Source organism: Sturnira hondurensis, unplaced genomic scaffold (assembly GCF_014824575.4).
Source record: "Sturnira hondurensis isolate 20B ecotype Veracruz unplaced genomic scaffold, ASM1482457v3 Scaffold0002101, whole genome shotgun sequence".
NCBI lineage: Eukaryota > Metazoa > Chordata > Mammalia > Chiroptera > Phyllostomidae > Sturnira > Sturnira hondurensis.
This window is the reverse complement of record NW_028074732.1, coordinates 350,688-366,861: the sequence shown is the minus strand read 5'-3', so window position 1 is coordinate 366,861 and position 16,174 is coordinate 350,688. Positions and strand designations below refer to the sequence as shown.

Here is a 16,174-nt window from a genome sequence, read left to right as displayed (position 1 = left end):
TTCTCCCTGCCATAGCGTCCAATCAGAGATCTACTTCCGGGATCTGAGGCGGTGCATCCGAGACTCGGCCCAATGGAAGTCTCCATGGTGAGAGAGGCGGGGCAAGACCCCGCACAGTCGGAGAACGGCCTGTGCCACGGCCGGCCAAGAAGATGGCTGTCCTGGCACCTTTGATTGCCCTGGTGTATTCGGTGCCGCGCCTTTCACGGTGGCTGGCCCGACCTTACTACCTTCTGTCAGCCCTGCTCTCGGCTGCCTTCCTACTCGTGAGGAAGCTGCCCCCGGTCTGTCACACTCTCCCCACCCAACGCGAAGACGGCAACCCATGTGACTTTGACTGGGTAAGCGACCCCCACCTTCGGACCCCGCGACCTTGACAGTCCCTTCCCCCGCGGTTGCATCCAAGTGACCCGAGGCTCGCCTTTTTGAGAACACCAGAGGTTCTGAATCTGTAGCAGACTTACTATTGGAGTATAGGGCCTGGACCGTCATCGAATCTAAACATCTTCGTCCCATCTTAATTATGATGGGACCCTGCCCAAACGACGCATGTTGGGTACAGCGTTTAACAGTGTTGCTCAAATGTGAAGCCTCTCGAGGAGCCAGTGAGATAAACAAGACAAGTAGTAGTATTCCCGTTTTATTAGTGAAGAAGTTGATCTCGGCGTGATGATGAGACTTGTCCAAGGTCACAACTGGGATTTGAAACCACGCTCTTGGCCATAGTACTCACACACTCCTATTACCCAGTTCTCAATTCAGTCAAGACTCCAGAGTGCGCACTGTATGTTAGGAACTGTGCTGCATCCTGTCAATGTAAAAATGTAAAATTCTTATGCCTATTGAAAAGGAATTGTAAAAAATACAATCGTAAAGTAATCTATCGTGCCCTGGCTCCCGTGGCTCAGTGTTTTGAGCACCGGCCTGTGAACCGAAGTCACCCGTTTGATTCCCAGTCAGGGCACACAACTGGGTTGTGGACCAGGTTCCTGGTTGGAGGTGTGTGCGAGAGGCGACCAACTGATATTTCTCTCCTTTACCCTTCCTTTCCCTTTTCTCTGAAAATAAATAAAATTTTTAAAAAACAATCTACTGCAAGCCTCTTGCTATACTTCTGAGTAGGGGTGGGAGGACCACTCAGACAAATGAGTTGAAGCCCTGTGCTCTCTGCTGTATAGAAGCATCTGTGTTGTGAGGAAGGAGGGTTATCCTGAGTTTTGGACTTTTTTCCAGTTCCCAGAGTGAGTCCTGACCTTTACCAGAATCCATTCCCTTACTTTTATCCTCCAATCTTTGTTTACTCTCTCAGTCTTCTGCCATGCTTTCCCAGACAGCATTATTAATGAGCTCAAGTATGTAGCCATACTTAATAAATGCAGGAAAATTTTATATAGTTTCTTAGAGTAGTCTTGTCTAATAATATGTAAAATACTGGAAGGTTCTCTCTCTCTCTATTTTTTTACTCTGATTTAAAAAAACTTAATTGCAAGTGGTCCCTGACTTAAGATGATTCAGCTTATGACTTTACAACTTTAGGGTGGTGTGAAAGTGATACACATTCAATAGAAACGATACTTTGAATTCTGAATATCGATCTTTTCCTAGGCTAGCAGTACATGGTAACAGTAGCAGTGAGACCCAGCTCCTTAGTCAGCCACGCCATGAAGAGGGTGAACAACCAGTACTCTACAGTGTAGTGTTACATATGTTTTCCAGTTTAATGATGGGTTTATTGAGGTCTCATTTTCCCTAACCCCTAACTTTACATGGCCACTTCTAAATCCAGCAAGTTTCTTTTTGTTGGAAGTTGAGGCTAAAAATCTAGGTTCCTGACTCCTAGCTGTAAATCACAAGTTAGTGGTTCCGTCTGACAATGGTTTAGCCTCTGTATTATAAACAAAGGTATGGAAGGCCTTAGACCATCCAGTCCATCACTGTCCTCCTCCCATGCTTTCTCTCACATGGCCCTTGTTATTCATCATTGCAGTTTTTATTCTTTCAACTTATCCTGTTTGTTTCTTTGTCGTGTTTATTGTCTGTCTAACGTTGCTAACATGGAGCTTACATTCTAGAATGTGGGAAAGAACTATAAGCCAAGGATGTTGCCGAGGGCCTATGAGAGCTCTGGAACACCTTCAGCTCTCAAATTATATTAAAGGCGGCACATGGATTATCACTGTATATAGGGTAAAGGGGAATGATTTAGGAAATAAAACCAAACAAATGAAATAAGCATATATTATATGAATGGACTATTACTGAGAAAATCTCCCTGGAAAGGTTCTATTTTCCCAGAGTCACACTGAGTTGGTTGTAATATCTCACAGTTTTGTTTTTTTTTTTAATTTTATTTATTTATTTATCTTTAGAGGGGAAGGGAAGGAGAGAAGGAGAGAAGTATCAATGTATGGTTGCCTCTCGTGAGTCCCCCCACTGGGAACTGGCCTGCAACCCAGGCATGTGCCCTGACTGGGAATCAAACCGCGATCGTGTGGTTCGCAGGCCCTCACTCAATCCACTGAGCTACACCAGGCAGGGCCATATCTCACAGTTTTATACATACTTATACAACTCTTCTGTATTTGTTATCATTTAATGTTCACAATAGCATTTTAAAACATGTTCAGTGGAGGAAAACAGCTCAGCAGTTGATTCACTGAAAGGCACCAGCCAGGTTGTGGCAGGCTTAGAAGTTGAACCTAAATTTTTTTAAAGATTTTATTTATTTATTTTTGGAGAGGGGAATGGAAGGAGAAAGAGAGGGAGAGAAATGTCAATGTGTAGTTGCCTCTTGCGTGCCCCCTACTGGGGACCTGGCTCTCAACCCAGGCATGTGCCTTGACTGTGAATTGAACCAGCAACCCTTTTGTTCCCAGGCTGGTGCTCAATCCACTGAGCTACACCAGCTAGGGCAAACCTAGGTCTTCTGACTGGTGTTTTTCATATTATAACTTAGACGACTCTAGGATATCTATTGGTTATGTTTCCATATATAGCTCTCTTACCCACCCATATTATCTCTGCTGATGGCATTCCTGCCACTTTGATTCTGTTGCAGAGAGAAGTAGAGATCCTGATGTTTCTCAGTGCCATTGTGATGATGAAGAACCGCAGGTCCAGTAAGTTTAGTCTTTTTCTGTCTCCCAAAAGTAAGTCTAAAGCCCTCCAGAGGTGTTTTCATTCATTATGAGGGGCATTATTTGCTGACTAGTCCTTCATTTCATGCCAGAACTGAATTTGATCTTGGACTTTCATCCCTCTTGCTGCTCTCCCATTTCAAAGTACTCCAGGAAAAGGGGCGAAGAATGGGATATAGGAGCATGCAACCCAGCCTGACCTGTGATATCTCTGTGTTTCAGTCACTGTGGAGCAACATATAGGCAACATCTTCATGTTTAGTAAAGTGGCCAATGCCATACTTTTCTTCCGCCTGGATATTCGCATGGGCCTGCTTTATATCACATTCTGCATAGGTAAGGAGACTACAAGACTTGGTTGTGAGAACCAAATCCCAAACCAGTTTCTACACACACTTTTTCCATATGTGTTCCTAACTAATTAATTATGTATGTGGCTTAGACGATAAGAATCTTACAGACTTTAAGAGAAAGGGAATACCACAAAGTGCATTTTTTGGTGCTTAAGGTCTGAATTGGTTTGAAAGTAAATCCTTGCCCAAGGCCTTACATGTTTTCTCTGACATCTTTTTTTGTGTGTTCAGTGTTCCTGATGACATGCAAACCTCCCCTGTACATGGGCCCTGAGTACATCAAATACTTCAACGATAAAACCATTGATGTGAGCACTCATCCTTCTACCTGTTTTTTGGGTTCCTTGTGGGTAACTTTGTAGTTGTGCTCCCTACTCACCAGGAGGAGCAACCATGCTTCAGCATGGAAGTCAGGTGTACTGTGGTTCATCATGGGAGCTAAGGGAGATGGAAAGGGGAAACCTTGAAGAGGAATTAGACTCGAAGGGCTGAACCTTTCCAGGAGCCTCTGTGATTCAGCTCACTGTTTCCTCCCTGTGTGTTGCAGGAAGAGCTGGAACGGGACAAGAGGGTCACTTGGATTGTGGAGTTCTTTGCCAATTGGTCTAATGACTGCCAATCATTTGCTCCAATCTATGCCGATCTCTCCCTTAAGTGAGTAGTGCAGAGCAGGGGAATGACAAATTGAGAGGCTTTACCTTCTCTTTGTCTTTGGCCTTGGTTTTTGCACATTGCAACCAAAGGCATCCCCTTGAATAGTTGTATTTACACTATCCTTGACCCATTCTCTCTTCTTTCACTATGTTAAATAATACATTCTTAGGTACAACTGTACAGGACTAAATTTTGGGAAGGTGGACGTTGGACGCTACACCGATGTTAGTACACGGTATGTAAGGTCCTAGGTAGATGGTCTAAACAGGGAATCACTTTGAGTGATACATATAGATGCATTTACAGAGTACTTCTGGGCCCTGCAGGTACAAAGTAAGCACATCCCCCCTCACCAAGCAGCTTCCTACCCTGATCCTGTTCCAAGGTGGCAAGGAGGTCATGCGGCGGCCACAGATTGACAAGAAAGGACGAGCTGTCTCTTGGACTTTCTCTGAGGTACAGAAAAGCATGGGCAAGTGGTTTGGAGAAGGGTATGAAACAGTAGGGTGGGCTTTTGAGCCCAACCTGGGTTCGATTCCTAGTTCTGCCACTTGCCACAAGGTTTGAGAATGCGGACTCTTCATTGGATCTCATTTATAAATTCACTCAGCAAATTTTAAAAAATATTTTATTATTTTTAGAGAGTGGGAAGGGAGAGCGAAAGAGAGGGAGTGAAACATCAATGTGTGGTTGCCTCTCTCGTGCCCTCTTCTGGGGACCTGCCTGCAACCCAGGCATGTGCCCTCACTGGGAATTGAACAAGCAACACCTTGATTCACAGGCCTGTGCTCAATCCACTGAGCTACACCAGCCAGGTCACTCAGCAAATTTATATTATGCTTCTACCATGTACCAGACCTGCTAGTATTGGGGAATTACAAGTTAAGATTAAGTTTCAAAGGCCCTAGTTCTAGGCTCCAGGTTCTTTTGTGTAAATGGGAGATGGTAACACTTGGCCGACAGGGTTGTTTTTCAGATTCCATTCAACAGTGTAGCTATACTTGGCAGAGTGATGGGCACATAATGGGTGTTTAAATATTAGTTGACTTTTCGGGGACCCATAGAAGAGATTTAGGTTAGAGTACATTTCGGTCCTTTGCTTTCTTTTCCTAGGCTGTGCCTAAGTACGTCTTACTTCCCAGGCTGTGAACTCTCCCTTCCATCCCTGATGTCTGCATCTCTTTTGTGCAGGAGAACGTGATCCGTGAATTCAGCTTGAATGAATTGTATCAACGGGCCAAGAAACAATGGAAGGCGGGAGATAATATTCCTGAGGAGCAGCCTGTGACCCCAAACCCCATGGCAGTGCCAGATGGGGAAAGCAAGAAGGACAAATAAGTTCCCTGCCTTGTTAGTGCTTCCTCTCTGGTCAATCCCAGGCATGTCTGAAGCCCTACCCCTTCTGTAACCACAGCCTTGCTTGAGGACTCACCTTTTATTTATGTTTTCCCCGTTTGGCTGTGCTGGGTGGGGCCCGGTGTGGCTTCTGATTTTCAAGAAGCGTTCAGGGAATTGACAGGCATGCTCCAGGAAGTACTGTGGCCGACTACTTAGGTGAAGGAAGGGAGAGGGCTCATATAATGGAGGGGAAATGCTTTCCTTCAAGCTTGGGCCACTGTCGAGTGCTGCCCATCACTCACACATCTCCACCATGCTCTGGTTTCTGTATTCCTCAGTGGACCTACACAGACTTCTTACAGTAGATTGAGCCCTAACGTAAGATGCCAGGGTACAGAGTCTGCACTAAAATTTTCCCTCAAGGACCCCTGCTGCTTTAGGCCCTTCTGGATTGGTCTGTGGCCTTCATTAAAGATTATACACGTAACTTTGTCACTGGACAAACCCTTAAGTACAGAGCTTTCTCACTGAACATAGTATTTGATAATCTATTTTTAATGGAGGTTGGGAGGGAGTGGAATAGAAGTTTGAGACCTTCCTTCTTGTGTGGTGGGGTCTGGAAGAGAAAGCCCATGAGCAGGATTGGGGTTTCACTTACCCTCCCACCTATTCTCCCACCAGAGATCATGGTTTTCCATAATAAAGAGACTGGGGTTTCCTTTTGATTCACGCAGTCTCGTTGTGTTTCTCAAGTATTAAAAAGTAGGACAACTGTAAAGGAATTGCCTAACTTCTAATTAACTTCAAAGGCCATTATCATTAGTTTCACCAAATGCCAGTCATTGATAACCAGGATCAGAGAGAGCTGGGGAAAACTGGTTACCGAAAATCCAGAGTGCTGACCGCACCGTGTAAGACGACTTGGTTCGGGATTGGGCCGCAGACGCAGGTTCCAGGGAGATGTTCAGAGCTGCGGATAGAGTTCGTGATGCAGGCTACTTAGACAAAAGCCTTTGTCTTTGGCTAAGACAAACCTGAGGTCACGTTTGTCTTCGGAGCTACCTGGACCCTATCCCAGCTGTACTGATCCACTTGGTTAGGTCTGGCTCGCCATATTTACCCCCCATACTGCGTGTGGAGTGGCTTTGCCCGGAAGTCCCGCCTACCGGCCACGTGTGCGCGCCCACCACGTTTTCCGCTGTTCCGGAGAGTTCTAGTAGCGGAGGCTTTGGTCTGCGGTTTGGAGCTCGGAGTAGCGCAGTTCACTGCTCCGGGGCCGCCCAGTGGCCGCATCCCCACCCTTTTCCCGCCCCGGGTCGGGTCGGTTCGGTTGCGGGCTAGGCTCCAGGCACCATGGCTTCTCGCGGGAGGAAGCGAAAGGCAGAGGTGGCAGTGGTCGCGGCAGCTGAGAAACAGGAGAAGTTGGCTGGCGGCCAGAAGGAAGTGGAGGAGGCGACAGTAGTTATCGAGCATTGGTGAGGGCCCCGGAGGGTCTCGGGGAAGAGAGCAAGGGCGTCCTATATCGTGGGCCCGGGTCTCTGACTCTAGCCGTTTCTCCATAGCACGAGTTGACGCGTGTACGGGCGCAACGCCGCGGCCCTGAGCCAGGCGCTGCTCCGGGAAGTCCCGGAGCTTCCAGTGAAGGTGAACCCTGCCAAGCCCCGGAGGGGCAGCTTCGAAGTGAAGCTGCTGCGCCCAGACGGCAGCAGTGAGTGGTGGCCCGGGTCTGGAAGGAGAGGGCAGAGGTCCGAGGAGGGGAAGGTAGTAACTTCGCTTTGTTGGGTNCCCTTTTCCCGCCCCGGGTCGGGTCGGTTCGGTTGCGGGCTAGGCTCCAGGCACCATGGCTTCTCGCGGGAGGAAGCGAAAGGCAGAGGTGGCAGTGGTCGCGGCAGCTGAGAAACAGGAGAAGTTGGCTGGCGGCCAGAAGGAAGTGGAGGAGGCGACAGTAGTTATCGAGCATTGGTGAGGGCCCCGGAGGGTCTCGGGGAAGAGAGCAAGGGCGTCCTATGTCGTGGGCCCGGGTCTCTGACTCTAGCCGTTTCTCCATAGCACGAGTTGACGCGTGTACGGGCGCAACGCCGCGGCCCTGAGCCAGGCGCTGCTCCGGGAAGCCCCGGAGCTTCCAGTGAAGGTGAACCCTGCCAAGCCCCGGAGGGGCAGCTTCGAGGTGAAGCTGCTGCGCCCAGACGGCAGCAGTGAGTGGTGGCCCGGGTCTGGAAGGAGAGGGCAGAGGTCCGAGGAGGGGAAGGGCCAGCAGTAGGGGGAGGTAGTAACTTCGCTTTGTTGGGTTTTTCACCAGGTGCAGAGCTATGGACTGGGATTAAGAAGGGGCCCCCACGCAAACTAAAGTTCCCTGAGCCGCAAGAGGTGGTGGAGAAGCTGAAGAAGTACCTTCCGTAGAGATGTTTGGGTAGAAATCCTCAGGCTGAGGTTGGAAATGGCGAGGGGCTAGGGAGGGATTGGGTTGATCTTGATGTGACTATTTGCAAAGCAACCTTTATTGTTACTCTGTATTCCACCCAGGACCTACATTTTCTTCAAAACAACTGTTCTCAGTATTTTCTCTATTGAGGATACCTCTTAACCCTTTCAACTTGTAGGAAAAACTGAAGTCAGCAAAAAATTTAGTGTTTTCCGTCTAGTTTGCCGTTTGCTAACTCCATGTCTCATTTTTCATTGTTTTTGAGCCAAGTCTTAGAATTGCAGGTAATGTAAGTGATTTCTAGAAATGCAAATTATATCCTTTGAAGATGCCATTCATTATTGCCCTGGGGGTATGGACCGGTTTTAAAGTTTTTTCCACATCCCTGATGGGCAAGTGTTTTTGATTCTTTGAAGTGATTGTAAAGCTCACCAGTTCCCTCATTTACAAATGAAACAAAATCACTGACACGTGTTTATTTGTATGGGTGTATTTGTATTTCCCCTTTTACAAAGGCAAAATCTTTGTGTAATTTCACATATACTTACCCCTACCCTCTTGTTTTGTCCCTCTTAAGTCTTTCTGCTAATAGACCCATGTGGCAACACTGAGAGTTATTGAACTTTTAAGTCACTTGGATTTGACCTTGTCTTTAACCCTGGTGCTTCATACAGTGCTTTGGCATGTGCTACAGGGAGCTGTGGGAAGAGGATGCAATCCTTGAGCTCTCCCTAGTTTGGGGGGAGCTCATCTTCATGGGCGATCCAGTACGATTCCCTGGATCTCTTCTGTAATGTTTTTTTTCTTCTCTTTTTCACAGCCTTCTGTCTCTGGTGATGTTGGAGCCTTTATGATGGGACATGGCCAAACTTCAGTCATGTGCCTGGAGCTATGGTTTCTTCCCCTCCAGAAATGATGGTTCAGTTGTGAGGCAACCCTCTAGTAAGGAACTGGAAAGTTTTTGGATTTGTTTTTTTTAATAAAAGTTGAAATAAAGTACTTGAGTAATAAAGTGAAATGTAATTTTATGGTGAAGGGTAAAAGCCAGTCTTATGGGATCGGTCCCCTTTGTTATTTTTGTAGCCTAAAGTCACCACTTAACCTGGAATTCCTAGGGTGTCTGGTAAAGCATATGAAGTATTTGTAAAAAAAACTTTGGGGGAAAAGTAAGTAACTTACTATTCTTTTTAAAGCAACTGTATCTATTTCAACTCACTTCTTGGAAGTGATGATGGAAGTACTTCCTGGTCCAGCAGGGATTTTGGCTAAGACTTCTCAAACTGGGAATAAGCAAGCTCCACTCATAATGTGCTGGACAATGTCCTGTCACTTCCACCCACTTCATGTTTCACCCCAGCATTGCTTCACACCTTCTGGAACATTTTCTCTGATGCAGAATTACTGTAGAGGGTATACTTAATTTTTCCTGGATCAGTGGTGCCTCATAACCTGGGAGACCTGGCCTTGGCTGTTATCTACTAGAGTTAGAGACCACACAGTTTATTGTTCCACTTGTCACTAGAAGTAAATTATAAGTAACTAAGATGGTTCAAGTTCATAATTTCCTACCCATGGTACTACTTGAGTTCTGCCTAACTCCCCCAAATGGGCAGAGGGTGAAGGAGTGCAGAACCTACAGAACAAGGGGTATACCTGCCTCTTGTGCCAAGAGGACAGGACATAGGACACGTCCTAACCTCTATGCCAATAGCTCTTTTGCTAACCAACATTTCCCATCTGCCCAGTGCTCCTAAGGTGCCTTCCCCACTCTACTAGGTTAGTATGTCTACCTCTGTTTCTGACTCTGAGGAAGGGTCAGGCCACACGGAGGGAATACCAATGGGTACCAGCCTTCCCTCTGATGTCCATTCTACCACATCAATCTCTTCCTCCTCAGGGCTGGACGAAAGTGGGTCCATTGCTTCACAGTTGCTAAGTACCTCCTTGCCTGGTTCTGGAGCAGAGTACAACACTTCTTCCATTGCTAGGGACACTTCTGGCCCAGTCTCTACCCAGTTAGAAGAGGGAGGTGAGAGGGTCCCATAGGACCTTTGGGGAGGGTCAAGGGAGTCAACGCAGAGAAGGCCGTCTCTCTGACTATCCAGTGGCTGGGAGCTGGTAGTTTCTTGGCCTTGAGTCCAAGAGCTTCCTATTGAAAGTACCTCCCCTTCACTAATCTCAGAGGGTACAACAAGGGGGCTTATGGGTTCGACTGGTTCTTTGTTCTCACCAACAGGTTCCTTTTCCAATCCTGTGAGCTCCCTGGGCCAGAGTTCCATGTCCGGTAAATACCATTCTTCCCCTTCCATCCAGTTCTTTCCTGTTTCTGTCAGGTGATAACTAGGAGTCCTACAGCTCTCAGCCCCGGGACTCTCCAGAGATCCTGTAGGTGGCTCAATATCTGAGCCACATAGCATGAAGTCCAGGATCTCCTCCAGCTCACTGGTGGCAGCAACACTTGTGATTCGGTACTCTTCAGCTTCACAGGGCTGTCCCAGCAGGGCTGTATCAAATGCATATGCCTCTCTGCAGTCAATATCAAACCCAGGTTCCTTCTCTACCAGCTCTGGACTGGACCCAAACTCAGACTGCACCACTGGGTGGTCTGGGGAGCAGCTAGCTGAGAGCAGAATGTCTTCTAACCTAGAGCACACTGGTGAGTCCTGACCCAGATCTATTCTAGTAGATGACATTTCCTGCTGGTTAACTGAGGATAGCTGAGCTCCTGGAGGCTTTCCTGAGTCTCCAGGTTCTGGGATAGGGCTAACTTGAGAGGTTTTGAGGGGAGGCTCCTGTACCACCTCCCAGCAGGTCCCATTGATAATCTTCCTAAGTTTCACTCTTCCAACCTGCCCTTCCTCTGCAGAGTCTGAGTTAGATGCCCTGACTTCAGGACTCCGTTTCTTACTCCCACCCATCTTTCCAAGACCAGATGGGCTTGGGGTGCTATGTAGAGGACTAGCTCTCCCTGGTTTCTGCTTGTCCTCTGGCACTTCTTTATTTATGCTCTTCTGTCGCCAAAGACGCCGGCCAGGGGCTACAGGCACTGAGCTGGGTCCACTTAAAATGCTGGAAGACTTGGATGTGTAGACATCACGTGATGGCTTTGACCGGCTCAGCCTGATCTTTCTGGGCAATAGTGGCTTATCCACAGAAGGGTCCAAGCTGGGTGGGGAAAGCTCTGTAGGACCAAGAGCAACATCACTCTTGTTCTCTTTAGACCCCTGACTGTGACTTGATGGTGAAGAGTTTTCTTCTTGCGGAGCTGGGCAGGCTCTGACCTTCCTCTTGAGTAGAAGAGTGCCAGGCAGGTTCTCTGCATTCTGGCGTCTGTTTTTGTCCTGGGATCCCTCATCCTTTCCTGGCAACTTCAATCTCACTGCTCCTAAAGGACAGGGAGTCTGAGTAACAGGCAGTGGAGTCTGAGGGCAGTGGCTGGATGCCACCACCCTGGCAGAGATTGGTGCAGCACTTGGAGACTGTAGACACTCCCGGTTCAGTCTTCGGCCCTGAGGGGCTTTCACCAACTTTCCACCCTCTAGCTGAAGGGATTCTAGCTCAGACACATGGAGCTGACGGGCAGCAGAAAGCACATCCTGGGCTTCTTCTTGAGATAGTTCCATCTCTGAGGTATATAGGAAGTCCACCAGCTTCCTAAGTGTCCTGATCTTCAGGCCACCCAGCTCCAGTACCACCTTACATCCCTGAGCTGGCCTCTCCCGCTCCAGGCGCTCTTTGAAGAAGGGGCTGCAGGCAGACAGGATACAGCAGTGGGCTGGGACTACCTCACCTGGAAGGAAACCCAAACACTTGGTTACCTCACACAGACTGGTATGTTCATGAGCTAAGCACAAATACAACAACCCAAATGTGCTGCCCCTTCTCTCATTTTCCCTCCATGGAAATTCAAGGAGAAGGAAAAAATGTGTTCCTTTTGCTTTCCTGGATCTTTCTGCTATTACCTAGCTAACCCAAAATGTAGTTTAGCTATCACTTCTTTCAGAAAATCTTCCCACGCTGTGTCCCATGTCTGAGAGAGGTGCTCCTGGCCACAGAGGTATTTGTAGCTGTCATAGCACTTAGCTATCTGTATTGTCCATCTTCACTGAAAGTAAGGACAGAATCCATGCCCGTCTTGCTCACTGAGGTTTACGCAGTAGTTGATACAGGAGTAGGGGATCAAATACTCACTGAATAGATTTTTGTAACTCACATGAGTGCAAAAAGTTTATAGAGGCTGCTCGTGATCTAATAGAAAGGCCATGAGCTTTGGATGTGGATAATCAGAGCTCACTTCTCTCCTGAGCCATATCCACTGCCTACTAGGCAGTGGTCTGTCCTGAAGCACCTTCTTATTTTATGGGCACTTCCTGGGCAGTCTCAATCTCTCCATTGGCTTCAAATATGAAAAGCTTGCTGATGATTCCCAGGTCCTACCTCTGCCCTACCTTTCTTGAGACACTGAAGATGCCATAGTCTGCATGTCTACAGGGATGTCCCACAAGTACCTCCAATGAAACCTTTCTAGAAAGTGAAGTCATCCTTCCTCACCCACCAACACTGTCCACTTCAAAATACAGTATCACATTCACTGAGTTCAAACCTGAACACTAGAAGTTATCATTGATTCTCCTTTACCTATTGCATCTAATCTAATTTTTAAAAAGCTAATAGTTTTTGAGTCCTTATTAAGTGCCAGGTATTGTTCTAAGAGTTTTACCAGTATTCATGTAATCTTCACTGGACCCCTATGAAGTAGCTGTTTTACTACATAGGAGTAAATTTTGGCATATTTAAGTAGCTTGCCCACAATTACATGGTTAGTAAGTAGCAAAAAAATATTTGAACATGGGGTCTGGCTACAGAGCCTATACTCAACTGCAAAATGGTTGTAAATTCTTTCTGTATATGTATATATATGTATATATACATGTAAATATACCTAGATATATAACTTACTTTTATCATATTTTTTCCATTACCACTTATCCCCCTTACACCCTCTTCCACTTCCACCTACCTCCCTCTCCCCTCTCCGGAATCACCGTACTATTGTCTATGTCAATGAGTCCTTTTCTGTTTTTTGCTCGATCCCTCCACCCCCTAACCACCTTCCCTCCCTCCTGCTGAGCTGTCAGCCTGCTGTCTGTCTCTCTTGCTTCTTGGTTCAGTTTGTTCATTATGTAAATTCTCTTCAACAGTCAAAAGCCAGAAATTTCTCTCTACTTGCAATGCATTAGTTCAGGCCTCCATTTCTCCTCTTGTGGGTTACAAAAGAGCCTCCTATCCTTGCCCACAAATAATCCAGTGATCCTTGTGCAGCCTGAGTCCTGTTTCTAAAAGTAGGTATCCAAACAAGCTCCTATATTTTGTTGAATGACTGTATGATTCCAGGAAGGGCAAGGGAACATGCAACAAGGTCTTGATTAGAATCATGATCTCTCCCAGTAAAGTGGTCATGTTGAAAATCAGGTCTGAATTCAAGGAAAAATTCAGCAAATCCCCCGTACTGTTACATCCAGCAAGACGCCAAGGGTGACTACCATAAAGTGCTGCTATACCTGTGTGGTGGGGATGACTGAAGCCTGAGATGGCTTGAGCGTCCAGTAGTGATGCTCTTGTGCTTCTTCTAGCAAATGATTCTAGAAAATCAGCACGTGACTCATAGTCTCTTGTGCCCATCCCTGAGGATAATGTTAGCACTGCTCCTGCCCTGACCTTATTTCAGCTGCTCAAGCACTGCCTGGCTTTCCCATCCAGTCTCTCCTTTTAGCCAAAGAAATGAACATTCCAAGGAGTTGCAAGGGAAATTTATGATGTGAAACACTTTGCCTCTTATGTACTGTGTCATAAACAGATTAAAAAGTAGGTATCTGACCATGACCTTAAAACCTACAAATGTAATTACTAATGTTCTGAGGATAACACCTACTTCATTTGCATAACAGTATAGACCTTATGTGGCTGCTGCTAATTTCTCTAGCACTATCTCTGGTCCATACACCTCATGTGACCTACACTCTAGCCATAATGAGCCACTCACAAATCTCTGGTCACCTCTCCAACTCTATATTCTGTTCTCTATGCCTGGGAAAATCTTTCCTCACTTCCTTCTACTTCTGTTTGTCCTTCAGACCTCACCCTAAAGGGTTACTTCTTCCAAGAAAATCTCCCTAACCCCTATCCCCCAACCTCCTCGAGTCTGTAAAGGATGGTGCTATATCAGTCTGTACTTACCCCAATATGTTACTTATCATACTTCAGTTACTTGAATATACTGGTTATTTGAATGTCTCCCCTTACATGATTTTCTTACTAGAAAGGACTTTTATTTTCATGTATATTGCATGCCCATGCCAGTACAGTGTACTATCATAAAACAGATAATTGATACTTTTTGTTTATTCTGAATTAAGGAATGAATCTCAACTCTGCACTTCAGAGAACTAACAAGCAAGTCACTTAACTCTCTGGACGTCAATTCATTCACCATAAATACAACATCTCACAAGGCTGGTAATATGAGACCTATTCTATAGCATACGTATTATGTAAACTTTACAATCAGTTTCACCTTTTAAGAGAAAAAGCATAGTCTAATTTTCACTCTTGCAAATATAACTCCTAGAAACAAACAGCTCTTTACCAAATAGCTCAAAGGTGATGATAACTTTTCTCCCCTGGTTTTGTCCTCCACTTCCTGGTCTTAAACTCATTTGACCTTATTTTGTGGTGAGTTTTCAACTGAGTCCCCACTACAATAAGTTCTCAATGTCATCGATAGGTTCTTAGAAACTGCAGCTTTAAACTAAATAATTATAAAGAAACCAGTTTTACCATTGGCTAACTGATATAAACAAGACAAGTTCTTGCAGTACATTTCTGGTCACAAAAATGTCATCAAACTTCTAAATAAAGAACCACCAAAATACTTCAATAGGTTATTTCAGGAAAAACTATCATAGTTGTTTCACATTATAAGTCTAGATTTGAATCTCAGGTAAATGATGTAATCTCTGAGTCTCACTTTTCTCATCTATGAAATGGGAATGATAACAGTAGTTACCTCTTAGGGCTGTTTAAAGATTAAGACAATGCAGGTAAAATCGCACATTGAAATAAATGTAAACTCTCAATATACTTAAGGAAGATTAATATTAACAAGGCAAGTAATTCTTTTCCAGCCTGCTTATTCCAGTTCAGAGTTGTAAGTGGCCAAAGCCTGTAAGGCAGTTCATGGCTCAAGGCAAGAACCAGCTCTGGACAGGCTGACCTTCCACTGAAGGGTACACTCACAAACACATCCCTATACCCATTCAGGCTGAGACAATTTAGACATGCCAATTCACCTAACATGCACATCTCTGGGATGTGGAAGGATACTAACTAGTACCCAGACATGGGAAGAAAGGCAAAATCCACACAGACAGTGGCCCCCAACCGGGAATCAATTTTTTTCTTCACTAATGTTATAATGAAACAATGTTGAACAAAATGATGTTATTCGAGGACTTGCTGTAGTCTCTTACCTTCTGCTTGCAGAAGAACATCACAGAACATCCCACTCTGTTGCTGGTGATAAAGCTGCAGAAAAGCCAACCGGAGAAACCGGGAATTCCTATATAGGATTTTGGGACTGGCAGAACACATGTTGGTCTATTAACAAACCTAGGTTTTAACAGATCAGATTCCTGTGGGTAAGAGAGAATACACTTCAGAACCATGGTTATACCTAATTTTTCTTTTTTGTCTTTGAAATGGCAGGGGGATTTGAAAGAGATAACAGCATGAGCTGAGGAACCATATGCCCAGAAATTGTACTAAGGTTATTTCAGGAAAAACTATCATAGTTGTTTCACATTATAAGTCTAGATTTGAATCTCAGGTAAATGATGTAATCTCTGAGTCTCACTTTTCTCATCTATGAAATGGGAATGATAACAGTAGTTACCTCTTAGGGCTGTTTAAAGATTAAGACAATGCAGGTAAAATTGCACTGGGAATGCCTGGCACATAACAACTATCACCCCCAAAATGGTAGGTATTATCCTTGAACTTCCCTCATTCACTTTATTGCTGAGACTCATTTCCTATAGTGATGACTACCCATATTGTTCCTGTGTACCATACTTGTGTGGGTATGGTAATCCTCAATTTAACACTTAAGAAACAATATGAAATATAAAATTTTCTAGTAAGTGTACGCACCTTTTCTTTGAGCTGACTCTATCACACTAGCCAGCAGAGGGTGCACAGCAAAGAAAAGAAGT

At 45.6% G+C, this 16,174-nt stretch overlaps 3 protein-coding genes across 5 annotated transcripts; 2 read left to right on the top strand and 1 right to left on the bottom strand.

Annotated features, from left to right (window-relative positions):
• The first annotated feature begins 98 nt into the window (after positions 1 to 98).
• TMX2 (thioredoxin related transmembrane protein 2) lies at positions 99 to 6,207 on the top strand. Of its 2 annotated transcripts, XM_037039937.1 has the most exons (8): positions 103 to 341; positions 3,059 to 3,119; positions 3,360 to 3,473; positions 3,722 to 3,798; positions 4,038 to 4,144; positions 4,314 to 4,379; positions 4,471 to 4,600; positions 5,336 to 6,207. In XM_037039937.1, exons 1-8 carry the CDS (start codon positions 153 to 155, stop codon positions 5,480 to 5,482), a joined length of 891 nt encoding a protein of 296 aa, XP_036895832.1. In that variant the 5' UTR covers positions 103 to 152; the 3' UTR covers positions 5,483 to 6,207. The 2 variants fall into 2 exon arrangements, with proteins under 2 accessions (XP_036895833.1, XP_036895832.1); XM_037039938.1 differs by lacking the exon at positions 5,336 to 6,207 and having other exon boundaries at positions 99 to 341; positions 4,314 to 4,368; positions 4,471 to 4,563.
• A 357-nt stretch (positions 6,208 to 6,564) lies between these two features.
• SELENOH (selenoprotein H) lies at positions 6,565 to 8,916 on the top strand. 2 transcript variants are annotated; one of them, XM_037039940.1, is made up of 4 exons: positions 6,565 to 6,957; positions 7,045 to 7,190; positions 7,782 to 7,912; positions 8,725 to 8,916. In XM_037039940.1, the coding sequence occupies exons 1-3, from the start codon at positions 6,836 to 6,838 to the stop codon at positions 7,880 to 7,882; spliced, it is 369 nt and encodes a 122-aa protein (XP_036895835.1). In that variant the 5' UTR covers positions 6,565 to 6,835; the 3' UTR covers positions 7,883 to 7,912; positions 8,725 to 8,916. The 2 variants fall into 2 exon arrangements, with proteins under 2 accessions (XP_036895835.1, XP_036895834.1); XM_037039939.1 differs by lacking the exons at positions 6,565 to 6,957; positions 7,045 to 7,190 and adding exons at positions 7,274 to 7,444; positions 7,532 to 7,677.
• Positions 8,917 to 9,676: 760 nt separating this feature from the next.
• Positions 9,677 to 15,554, bottom strand: BTBD18 (BTB domain containing 18). Its single transcript, XM_037039980.1, has 2 exons — positions 15,434 to 15,554; positions 9,677 to 11,694 (listed from the first exon to the last, which is right to left on the bottom strand). Exons 1-2 carry the CDS (start codon positions 15,552 to 15,554, stop codon positions 9,677 to 9,679), a joined length of 2,139 nt encoding a protein of 712 aa, XP_036895875.1.
• Between the last annotated feature and the right edge of the window lie 620 nt (positions 15,555 to 16,174).

Bases quoted from the DNA above. Each gene is read 5' to 3' on its own strand.
- TMX2 (XM_037039937.1), top strand. From the start codon at position 153: ATGGCTGTCCTGGCACCTTTGATTGCCCTGGTGTATTCGGTGCCGCGC. The intron at 3,120-3,359 runs GTAAGTTTAGTC...TCTGTGTTTCAG, and splicing joins GATGAAGAACCGCAGGTCCA to TCACTGTGGAGCAACATATA. The intron at 4,601-5,335 runs GTACAGAAAAGC...TCTTTTGTGCAG, and splicing joins TCTCTTGGACTTTCTCTGAG to GAGAACGTGATCCGTGAATT.
- BTBD18 (XM_037039980.1), bottom strand. From the start codon at position 15,554: ATGTGTTCTGCCAGTCCCAAAATCCTATATAGGAATTCCCGGTTTCTC. The intron at 11,695-15,433 runs GTAAGAGACTAC...GTTTCCTTCCAG, and splicing joins TGTTCTTCTGCAAGCAGAAG to GTGAGGTAGTCCCAGCCCAC.